Source organism: Pelodiscus sinensis, chromosome 1 (genome assembly GCF_052426305.1).
Source record: "Pelodiscus sinensis isolate ZL-2025 chromosome 1, ASM5242630v1, whole genome shotgun sequence".
Taxonomy (NCBI): Eukaryota; Metazoa; Chordata; order Testudines; family Trionychidae; genus Pelodiscus; species Pelodiscus sinensis.
In genome coordinates this window covers 81479233-81491428 of record NC_143052.1, presented here as the reverse complement: position 1 = coordinate 81491428, position 12196 = coordinate 81479233, and the positions used below count along the sequence as shown (strand labels likewise).

General features: G+C 46.0%; 1 protein-coding gene across 1 annotated transcript in view; it reads right to left on the bottom strand.

Annotated features, from left to right (window-relative positions):
• Nucleotides 1-12196, bottom strand: part of PLEKHG7 (pleckstrin homology and RhoGEF domain containing G7) — a 61460-nt gene that overhangs the window by 21481 nt on the left and 27783 nt on the right. Inside the window, exons 7-10 of the mRNA XM_075925536.2 lie at nt 11367-11462; nt 6057-6152; nt 4640-4753; nt 1157-1331 (exon numbers count right to left, since the gene is read on the bottom strand). Coding sequence (XP_075781651.2) covers nt 1157-1331; nt 4640-4753; nt 6057-6152; nt 11367-11462 — 481 coding nt within the window. The remainder of the gene's footprint in view (nt 1-1156; nt 1332-4639; nt 4754-6056; nt 6153-11366; nt 11463-12196) is intronic.

Sequence of the window (12196 nt, the reverse complement as noted above, 5' to 3'; positions counted from 1 at the left end):
GAAAATACCAGACATGTGAAATGTCTGGCATTTCCTGTTTCCCTGGGATGGAAGCCCGGCGGGGACAATTTTCCCCTGCCGCATCTGGCGGGGGCAGGGAAGTGAGAAGCACGGCAGAGGCGTAGCGAAGGGGTGGTAGAAGGAGGCACTTGCCAGGCATCACACTAGGTGGGCGCTGGGCTGGGCTGGGGTGGGAGCGGAGTGCTTGCTGCTCTGGCCCACATGACCCTTTGAGCAGAGACCCCGGAGCTGGCCACGTGATGCCTCCCTCTACACACACTGTGAGCCAAGGCAGCTGGGCCAGGCGACAGGAGCGGTGACTTTAAAAGTAACATTTCCTTACCCAGCTGTCCAGTTCCTCCGATGCCTGGCTCCGTAGGGAGGGGGTGATTTGCTCTGAGGCACGGATGAGTGTACTGGGATGGGAGATGCTGTGGGGGGCCTGGCTCTGGGGGAGGGGTGAGTGCACTGAGATGGGGGACGCTGTGTGGGGCCTGGCTCGGGGGAGGGGTGAGTGCATTGGACTGGGGGACACTGTGGGGGGCCTGGCTCTGAGGCGAGGTGAGTTCACTGGGATGGGGGACGCTGTGTGGGGCCTGGCTCAGGGGGAGGGGTGAGTGCATTGGGCTGGGCGGGAATAGGGGGGGTCGCTCAGGGGGAGGGGTGGGTGCATTGGGGGTTAGTGTGTGGCCCCAAACTGGAGGGAGTAGTGTAAGATGGAGTAGTGTAAGATGTGGTACAAGCTCTCTCCCCCTCCCAGGGTAAGGCTCAGCACCTTTTTTTTTCTCAACAATTTGGTCTCCCCCCCTTTTTTTTTATCCTCAACAGAATTTTTTCCTGGTGTTGTTGTTGTTGTTGTTTTTGGTGGTGTGTGTGTTCAGTATTTTTTGTTAATCCATCTAGCAACCCTAATTCTCTGCAAATATGAGTAACAGATTTATGCCCTGCATTTCCCTCTTGAGAGGAGACTTTGACAATATGAAAATGGTACTAGATAATTTTGAGAAAAAAAAAGGCCTTGAAGAGATCGCAATGAGTTTTTCATGCCACCTATCACGTCTTCACATAGTAAAAAAACTCATTTACATTTGAATCTCAAGTGCACAAACCCTCAGAGAAATTGCTGAACACAGAACTTGACTTTTGATCTACTTACGTATAGACTTTTCCACTTTTTCCTTAATCGAGTGGATGGAGGCTTTCTGTGTTGCATCACTGCTTCTCTTCCAGATGTTGTAAAGGAGCAGGGGATAGCGGGTTAGTCTGTGTAAAGGAGCCACCAGCAGTTCTGGTAGGTGTAGTCGGTTGCACTGTTCCTTCTGTTCACACCACTACTGAATAGAAAGGAAGCCTGTTTGAGGATCCACAACCTTGAGTGCTTTCTCATAAAGGACTTAAAAAACAATTAGCTGCAACATCAGCCGACTGAAATGTAATGGGGATCCGCTTATGAGGAAGCCAGATCAGTTCCTAGTGAAGTCAATGGAACCCTGCTCTCACTTCAAGGGGAGCTGAATCCATTGCACAGGTTAATCTTTGTTATAGATAACTTCACATTTCAGGTTTTACTAATTCCTAGTACTACAATCCTATGCCATTGGCTCTCATCAAGAACAATCTCAATCCAGGTTCCTCCAGAGCCATTTCCTCTCCATCAGGGGGTATGTCTACACTACCACCCTAGTTCGAACTAGGGTGGTAATGTAGGCATACCGCACTTGCAAATGAAGCCCGGGATTTGAATTTCCCGGGCTTCATTTGCATAAGCCGGCCGGCGCCATTTTTAAATGCCGGCTTGTTCGAACCCCGTGCCGCGCGGCTACACGCGGCACGGGGTTCGAACAAGCCGGCATTTAAAAATGGCGCCGGCCGGCTTATGCAAATGAAGCCCGGGAAATTCAAATCCCGGGCTTCATTTGCAAGTGCGGTATGCCTACATTACCCCGCTAGTTCGAACTAGCGGGGTAGTGTAGACATACCCAGGGTGAGTTGTGCCCCCAGATATGTGTCTGTTGGCCCTGCAGGGCTTCTGGTGGTACTAGAGCTAGTCAGACCCCAAATACCACTAGTGGGCGCAGGATACCTGGCTACACCAGGATACCTGGTTACACCAAGATACCTGGCTATAACAGTGAGCTCATTTTTCACGTTTAAATAGAGTAAAATCTGAAAGCTGAGCAAGCTTGAAATGTTGATGACCATTATTTAGTATTTATGTAGTGCTAATGTTCTGTGTGATGCTTAAGATAAATAGAAGTGACAGGGCCATGGCAGGGCCGTAGCCCATGCAATCTATGGGCTAAATTTGGTTAGAGTAAATCTGGCTCAACATCAGTGATTTCTGCTACATGCGCAGTAACTAAGAGCAGAATTTGACTATTTCTGCTCACTTTAGAAGTCCATATAAAATAACTCTTCAGGCTTGGAAAGAGTTTAGGTCAAGTCCATAGAAATACAATTACACAACAGGGAAAAGCCAAGCCACTAAATGTAGTATTGTTGTGTCAGCCTCCCAATTTCTCTCTCCTTCCCAAGTGGTTTCAGATACCTTTTGTATTATTGTATCTCAAGGGGTAAAAATGACTTTTACATCCATGAGCTATTGTTTTAGTTCCATCCTGTGCACTCAAATTTAATCAAGCCTAATGCCACTTTTCTCAGAGGCTCACAAAAACAAGCAAAAGCACTAACTTGCACTTTCATTACAGTCGTGTGTTTGGTGCTGTTAGCTTGGTCAAAATACCCCCTTTTAACTTCCCTCTGTAAAGAGAATTTAGGCTCAGGATGAAGTAAAAAGGCCTTTATCTTATCTTGTGCTTGTAAAGGCTGATGTAACTATGTGAATATAAACAGGGCTTCAAATAAAGACACAGCTTAAGTGAGAAAACCACCACATCAACCTCTCCAGTTCATACAAAAGCCTCTTGAATCTGTTATTCCTTGGGTCTATGTCTACACAGCAGCGTTATTTTGGAATAACCGCTGTTATTATGAAATAACAAAGAGCATGTCTACACTTCAAATTATAATTTCGAAATAATGGCGAGCTGGAGGTCTCTGACTCATGGTAACCCTCATTTCATGAGAAGTAAGGAAAGTTGAAGGGAGAGTGTTCTTCCTTCCACTTCCTGCTGTGTAGACAGCGCCAAAAGCTGAATTAAGCTATTTCCAAGTCTGCTGCGCAATTAACGTAGCTCAAATTGTATAGTTTAGCTCAACTTTTACACTGCTGTGTAGATGTGCCCTGGGTGCACCAAGTTGGGAGATTTATATAAATCTCAATCTATTTGGTATTCCCTTTAAAGCAGCAGATCCTAGAGTCAAGTGATTATATGGCAAGTTCCGATGTGGCCTGAACACATACTAAAGGCTCAGAAATAAGAAGCAAATAAAATGGATCCCATATTTATTATTTTTAAGATCACTAAAATAGAGCTAAAAGTTTCCATTTTAAAAAAGAAGGCTGAGTTTGTCATATAGTCACTTGACTCAAAGAGCTGCTGCTCCAATGAGAGCACCAGAAAGCATGAGACTTATATAAAACTCCCAAGAGTTGGCATACCCGGAGAATAGGAGATTCAAGAGGCTTTTGTGTGAACTGGAGAGGCTGATGTGGTGGTTTTGTCACGTAAGCAGTGTCTTTATTTGAAGCCCTGTTTATATTCAGCAGTTACATATATGAATAGGCCCCACGGAAGCCCACATAACTACTTCTGAGAGTCACCAGCGGCTGTAACCAGATCAGAGTGTGGCCCAAAAGCAGCAACCCCCGGCAGCGAGTCTTAGACCCTGGTTTGACAAACCTAGGCCTGAGGGCTCAGGCTATCATGCTAGAAAGAGTGGTGGAGACAGCTCACATAAGCTAAGACATAGGCTGGAGCCTTGTCTGTCGTACCCACTTTCCTCCTAGTCTTCAGGGCATCAGCCTGAGCTGCAAGGACGATGCAGCTAATTCTAGTGTGGTATCAGGCCGAGTCTGTTGGTCCAGACTTGGAGCCTCACTGCTGTGGCAGTGCAGGTGCAATGTAAGTCACAGGCTCTGTGATTTGTTACATGGTATGATCTTTGAGAAGATCATATAAGGTAGAAAATCCAACAAATCCCTTAAAATAGGCAGTTATTTTGGCTTCTGCCTCCCTTCCTTCCCCCGTGTTGGGAACTCCCAAGAAGGGATTATTGCATCAGGTACTTAGTTAATGTCAACTGCTCCATGCCCAGGACATTATATATTGGGCAACCTGATGCTCCTACCCCACGATAGGAGGTAACATAGGACAGGTTTGGATAAATATCCCAACTGCTTGTCCTACCCCTGTTGGAAGCTTGTTAATGTCTAATTATTCTGCATTTTATAAGTTGCACTAATTGAAACTGCTTTAAGGTGCAGTTGCCATTAGAAAAGCACCGTATGAATGTAGTGTATGAAAATCTGGTGCCACGGGAGGAGCTTGTGTCAATGGGAATTTTGCCATTGACTTCAGTGGAGCCAGGATACCATCCAGTATATTTAAACCTGTGGTATTGTTTGCATTTCATGAAAAAAGGCGTAGGCTGTTATTTAAACTAGACTATAGCTTTTGCAATCTGTTTTGCTAGGATGGCTGAAGACTGAATAAGGACAGCAAAGCCAACACTTTACTTTCAGATAGATTCCAAAATCTTCTCTCTGCTTCAGGTTCTCCACGTAAAAGACAGCGGAGGTGTAATGAAGGCAGTAAATCTGGTGTGTCTGGCAGAGGTTACCTTGGAAATACTGCAAGATAAAGGAGTTAGATGATTAACAAGATTGAAAAAGAGGACTGTCACAGTGAGGGGCAAAACAATGGGTAAACAATCTACTTTTCATAGTTTTTTTAAGATACTTTTTGCCTGAGATTTGATGGTAACAGGGGAAAATGGGCTGAAGTTGAGAGTAAACTTGTGAAAGAAAACTAATGTCTTAAAGAATCCAGCCACAACTCTTGCATTTCTATGGGCATCTGGAGTCTGGAGGCTTTACTGTGGAAAAAGTAGAAGATGCTGGACTACACAACAGCCTTGCATAGCCTCATGTTTAGGAATATACTAAGGTCACAGCAGCACTTAAAAATTTGGGGGTGAAATCTTGGTCCCAGTGAAATCAATCGCAAACTCTCATTGACTTCAGTGGGGCCAGGATTTCACTCACTGAGTGAAAGAAAAGTGACTGTATCTCTGAATAGTAATAGAGACGTAGCCGTGTTAGTCTAGTCTAGCTGAAACAAAAAACAGGACTATGTAGCACCTTAAAGACTAACAAGATGGTTTATTAGGTGATGAACTTTCGTGGGCCAGACATCACCTAATAAACCATTTTGTTAGTCTTTAAAGTGCTACATAGTCCTGATTTTTGTATCTCTGAAGTTCCCATTGGACAGCTTTACTCCTCTTACAGGTGGATCTCCTTGGTCTGGCACCCTCAGGACCTGAGTGGTCCCGAACTACGGAATTGGCTGGACCAGGGGAGGTCAAGTCTCTGGCTGTCCTAGAGCTCTTCTGTCCCTGGCCACTGTGCTACCCTAGCAATCCTGCTAGGATCTGCTTCCCCTTGTAGGACTCCTCTATGGGTCACTGGCCCCCCTCTGGCCAGTGGGGCTCCTTGCCCTGGCCAGGATCCTCTGTGATTCCCTGCCCCTGGCTGCTGGCCCTGCTCCAGCCGGCAGGACTTCTCTCTGTGCTGGCCTGACTCTGGCCAGTGGGGCTTCTCTCTGGGCCGGCCTCACTCTGGCTATGGCAGGGCTCTGCCCCCACTGCTGATGGGGCTCCCAGCCACCACCCCTGCCCCCAGGCCACTGGCCTTGTGGGCTGCCAAGTGTGTGCAACCTCTGCGGTTGCTGCTCACTGGTCCGGCAACATCTGTGGTCCAGCAGGCCACAGACTTTGCCAGACCAGAGAGTCGCAGACTGGGAAGGTTCAACCTGTAGTATATGGTCTAGATCAAGTCATCAGTAAAAGAGGAATGCAACCAAGAAAGCAGCTTCACATACTTTCTGCGCTACCTTCACAGTCTCACTACAGAGCATTTTTGACCATGTTACCTTTGTGAGCACAGAGAGGAAATCCAGGGAGGAATCAGATGCAGCGACATGGTCCTTCACAATTTTGAAAAAATCAGTCACAAAACTGAGACTCACCTAGTCAAGGAAAGAAAACAAAAGTAGTTGGACTGCTCATCTGAGCTTTATTTTTATCACTAAATATTTTTAAAGTCCAGATTCTGGAATTGGATTTCATGCCCAGTAGAGCCTCGTATTTGCTCTGCTGACCGACTTCAAGTCATGGGCACTATCACTTTCAGAATTATGGCCTTAGTCCTATTTTACACTAGGACTTTATTCGAAATAACCCTCCTTAAGTTGAATTTATAAATGGAGTTTCCATATTACCAAGCCCATTATTTCGAAATAATGGGCCACTTAATTTGAAATCTGCACTCCTGAATTTCATCAGGAATAATGCTAATTCCAAAATAGTTATTTTGAAATAATGGTAGTGTGAGTGCTCCGGTATCGCTATTTCGAAATAACTACTCCCCAGAGTAATTCAAACGAATTACTCCCCAGTGCTTCCTGGGGCTTTAAGTCAGAGGTAGCATGTCCACATTAATGGACTCTGTCTCGGATTAATTTTGATGTTTCCCCATAGTGAGGACACACTATTTCGAATTTGTTAAATTGGGAGTTAAGCCAAATTTAATAATTTTGAAATAGTTTCCTCATGTAGACATGGCCTAAGTGCTTATGTTAACCAGAAGTTAAAACAAACCTGTTTAAAATACCCACTTAGGGTCTGTCAAGCTCTGTTTAACAAAAATGATGAAACTAGATTACATTTTTTCAATTGCATTTCTTTTAGAACAGTAGCTACATAATTAATATGAATATTAAACTCAAATTAACATTGGAAATTGCAGCAATGCATGTTGTGTACTGATTCGATGTGACAGCTCATTTAGCTGCAATGTGATTAAAGAGGTCTTCAAACTCATTTGGAAAGTGTAATTTATATTCAACCTTATTTCAATTTCCTGAAGATAATGAAAAACATTTATTTAAAACTTCAAAAGAACTCAAATGTGAAAACTGACTTTGCAAGCAAGGCATTCTCCCTGAGGAAGCTCTTTACAAATATTTTCACTTAGATTCTATTGGTCCTATTTGAATTTCCACATCTTGTGCATCCAGAGAAAAATTTACATTGAAGTTACATTTACCATGCAGTGGTTTGGAAGATATTACAGTATTCCTGTAGAGACAGAATCGAAAATAACAGCTGTATCTCACGGACCTAAGTGTACTGCATTAAAATGCTGGGATTTGAATCACAACCACTATATTTTATTAGCAAGTTTGTGGGCCTACATGGCTTTTGGAGAGTTGCTCATGGTACAGTTGGCAAGGCGTATTTTATACAGTACTTTATTCAAGAGTGTAAGGGACATTTGAAACATCTTCTTTTCTCACATTTGATTATAATGTATGTTGCTGTCTTTTACGTACATGAAAAGATTCAAAACAAAGCATAATGGGAAAAGTATTAAAAACAAACATTCTAAGGCTACTTCTAGACTGGCATGATTTTCCGCAAATCCTTTTAACAGAAAAGTTTTCCATTAAAAGCATTTTCGGAAAAGAGCATCTAGATTGGCACAGACACTTTTCCGCAAAAGCACTTTTTGTGGAAAAGCATCTGTGCCAATCTAGACACACTTTTGCGCAAAAAAGCCCCGATTGCCATTTTCGCGATCAGGGCTTTTTTTGCACAAAACAAATCTGAGCTGTCTACACTGGCCCTTTTGAGCAAAAGCTTTGCGCAAAAGGACTTTTGCCCGAACGGGAGCAGTATAGTATTTCTGCAAGAAGCATTGATTTCAGACAGTAGGAAGTCAGTGTTCTTGCAGAAATTCAAGCGGCCAGTGAAGACAGCTGGCAAAAGTTTTCCGCAAAAACTTGCCAGTCTAGATGCAACCTAACTGTATTCTAACCAACCCTTGGGAGTATTCATCCTATAAATGGCATAGAATTCATCTCCCTAACCTGCCTCATACCACGATAGGGCCAGACAAAGACTCAATGCACGTTCCTTCTGATGTTTAGTTTATCTGTTGTTCCTATAGGGGCACCAGGAACTGAAGGTGAAGTAACCAATATTATCTTCATTAATATGTATATATGTTCACTTGGATTGGAAGGGTTAATTCCTCTCTTTGGGCTGAGAAAGCCATGCCTCTTCAACACGGCTGGGCATTCTTGGGCTGGAGAGCAGGTATGAAAGGGAGCAGCCCAGCTCATTTAGGGTGGCCCATTGGAGAAGGAGGAGGTGTGCTCCAGGCTCCTGCTGATGGACTGCTGGCACTTCAGCATGCAATGGCCAGCCAGCCAGATGGCATCCACCCACAAGTTCCAGGCTCCAGATGCCACAGAGAGAGAAGGGACCATGGGAACCCTGAGGCGATGAGTCACAGAGAAGTGGGTAGGAAGCCACCCAAGGAATCTTTGCGAGAAGATGGTTGTATAACCAGAGAGCAGCTTGGCGTGTTTCGGCTGAATCCCTGCTGAGCTGATGTGCGGACTCCTGCCAGTAATGGGGCCCAGGGTTGGGACCTGGGGGAGAGGAAGAGCTCAGGCTCCCCTGCCCACCTGATCATGAAGGTAGTTCGGTTGATTCTGACCTTTAGGCCACACCATCCTGATTATGAGGGCAGCTCTACTGGCTCTGGCTCTTAGGCAACACAACTCTGGGACCCACAGATGCTGCACAGACTTGGACATGGGCTCTAATGACCCTTATCCCATCTCAAAAGGGGATGGGAGTGCATGACTCATGACATACAGTAACATCAACAGGCTCAAACTGATACTGAGGCCAGGGGGCTAGGCAATGCAAACTGTGACAGGGTCAGAGCAGAAGGCTATAACAAAGTAATCCTACTGGAGTCTGGGAGGTGGGCAGGTGTAAGCCTGCCCACATCTCAATGACTCCCCCCAGTCTACAGGGAGGGTTCATAGAGTCCAGAATACAAAGTGATTACAGGGACAAATAAAGAGAAAAATAGGGACGAGTGTGGAGGTCAAAGGGTTAAAACGAGGGAACGGGACGGGGACACCGAGCAGAGAACTCCAGGCAGCACCCACTGCTCCTCAAAATCCTTGGCTGATGCTGCCAAGTGGAACTCTCCCTGGATGAGTGAACAGATACAGAAACGGAAATATGCCCCAGTCGCAGCCCCCTCCCTGAGCCAACCTCTGCTCCCTGGTCTGTAAATTGCCATCTTGGCAGTGGCCAGGAGGAGGCTGAGTAGGAGGTCCCGCGACGGATGGGGTGTGCATAAATGAATAGATGAGAGGAGAAGTGCAGCCAGAACCTTAACAAGAGATTCTGGAGGAACCGAAAGAGGGGCTGTAACCTGTTGTACTCAAGGCAGATGTGCGCCAAGATCTTCCTCATGCCACAGAAGGGGCAAGTGTCGGGAACAGGAGTGAACCGCGCCAAGTACACGTCCGTGCTCACAGCGCCGTGGAGGATTCTCCAGCTGATGTCCCTGGTGGGCCATAGAACCAAGGTAGAGTGAAGACTGTCTCACGGGGGCTTCCCACCCTCTACTGGTGGTAGGAGGTCCCACCATTTGTTATCTGGGCAGGACACGAGGTTGGGGAAATGAAGGATGTGAAGCATAAGTGTGTTCAGATGACTTTTTGGCGTGGTTCGAAACAGGACTGGCTGCAATGTATGTAGCCAGCTTGGGTGATGAAGGGGAGGCGGTTGGGAAGGCATGTGGAGCCCGGGGGAGATGGAGAGATCCAGAGAGCCAGGGGTAAGGAGTAAGCGGGATGGCCCTCTCGCAGGATCCAGTTGAGGTAAACCCAAGCAGCAGGCAGCAAAGCTTCCTTCATCTCCTGAAGTAAGTGCCGGAGAGTATGAAGAGTAGAAAGCCCCATGCGCTGGGCAAGTGCCAGAGGATCCACCCAGTCTCCCCGGTCATAGTCCAGGGTCTGTGAGGGGGATGCCATCATCTGCCAGAAAGCAAATGATGTGCTTTTTAGCCCCCTGCTTTTTCTCCAGGGCACAGAAAAAGCAGGAGCCACAATCTGTCTCCCAGAGGAGATGGATGCAGGAATGAACAAAGGTGCCCCGGGCCTGAAGGTCGTCAACGGCCTGGAGTTCCTCCCACTTCTCCTGGTACATTCCTCAGAAGGATGAATCTCTGAGGCTGGTGGTCAGATGCCTGTCCAGCTCTAAAACCTCCTGTTCCATCTGTTCTATCACTGAGTCCCACCGCCAGCTGGTTCCCCAGGTGTAGTCATGGCAGAAGAGCTGTGCACACACCTTCCCAAAATCCCACCACTGCTGTGCCAGGCCAGCCAGAACTCCTGGAAGGATGCTACAAGGCCCACATCCTCCAGACACCTGTTGTTGAAATGCCAGTAGGCCAACCTTGGCCTCTTCAAAGAAAGAGAGGCCGTCACAGCCACCAAGTGGTGGTCCGAGAGTAGGGCTGGCTGAATGCTGGAGGAGCAGGCCTGGGAAAGATGATGACAAGAAACGTAAATGCGATCCAACTGGGAGTGAAATGACCGTTGACCCTTCACTCGGACAAAGGTGAACATGGTCTCCTTGTCTGGGTAGTGGTCACACCAGAAGTCCATCAGGGAGTGTTGATCCCTGAGTCTTTTTCTGGCTCAGGACATGTTAGAGCAACCTAGGGGCTAAATTAACTTGCATTTGTTGGCAGAGTGTCCCTAGGGGGACGGATTGCCAACTGAGGGCCCATGACTTCTGGGGCAAGGGGGAGAGAAGCTGCAGGGTCAGTAGCTCAGATGTCCAGCATGTCAGCTCTACACTTGTGAGGGACTCGTTCATACTGGAGAATCCCCAGCTGGAGAGGAGGGTAGTTTCCATTCCCTTTGTGCTACTCCAGAAGGACAAAGGGACTACAGCACAGCAGACGTGTCATGTCTATCTGCGTGTTTGATATGGGACATTCATTGTATGGATCTGGCTGTCATGATTGTTCTGCCCTAATGTTTGTATCACCTAATGCCATGCTTTTAACAAGACTGTTTTAAAGAACTAATTCCAACCTTGTCATATGACATTTACTTCAAAACAGGAAACCACCAGACAACAGTCAGACCCAAATCTCAAATGGCTCTGTGCCTATTCATGAAATCATATGAGAGTCATTTGACTGATGAAGCCTCATCCAAACTGTTTTGTCAAAGGAGAAAGTGTCTTTAGGGTTAAGTTCAAGATACAGACACTAAAATTTGGGTCTGGCTATTCTTTGTTCTCCTTTTTAATTATGCTGTCAGCTTTTGGTTTAAAGGAAATTCCTGTTTTTTTCTCACCTGGATTAATTCCTCCAAGTTTGCAAAAAGTCCCCACAAATCCACATCCAAGAGGAACTCATTGGTCTGCAGGTATTTCAGTGTATTCAGAAATACCTTTAAAAAGACAATAAAGCCATATTATTTACTCTCTGTATTAACTGAACTCTAACCACCCAATTAATTTGAAGAGGGCCAATATATTTAACCATATATTTCTTTGTAAGCAGTAATTCATTTGGCAGACTATGAAATGGTTGAGATCACAGCATTTAGGAGCAAGTTTTTCATGGCCTGCACAAAGCCTCACTTGTGGGATTTGGGCAGGAATGATGAACTGTCTGACATTACAGAATCCATACACAGCCAGCCCATTGACAGCAATGTAGCCCCATCATGGCTGTTATTCTGTTCTATGGTCAGCAATGGGTACTGCAGCCTCTGCAGACCTGTATGAAGGGCTTCATACTCACAGATCTATGCAGTTGCAGACATGGTGGTCCACAATCTCACTCTTCCTAAGTCCCTGTCCTCTAACCTATGCCTACCTCAGACCTCCTCCATGTCTATCTCCATGTAGCTGTGTACACCCAGGCATGGAGGGTGGAAGAGTCCCACTAGACAGAGGAATGGCTTTTGGGCCACATTTTTGAGAAGTGGGGTGGCTTTCTTTTTTTGGTGTGAATTTCAGCTGTGCTGAAAGAAAACTGTGAACGTGAGGAATACTGGACACATTATGCATCAGGTGCTCTAGCTTGGCTCTTTGGGGGGGGGGGAGGGTCCCATTGACTTACTTTGATTTATACCAAATGATGTCCTCAAATTAGCTAAAAATGAGCAGAGAAATCTGG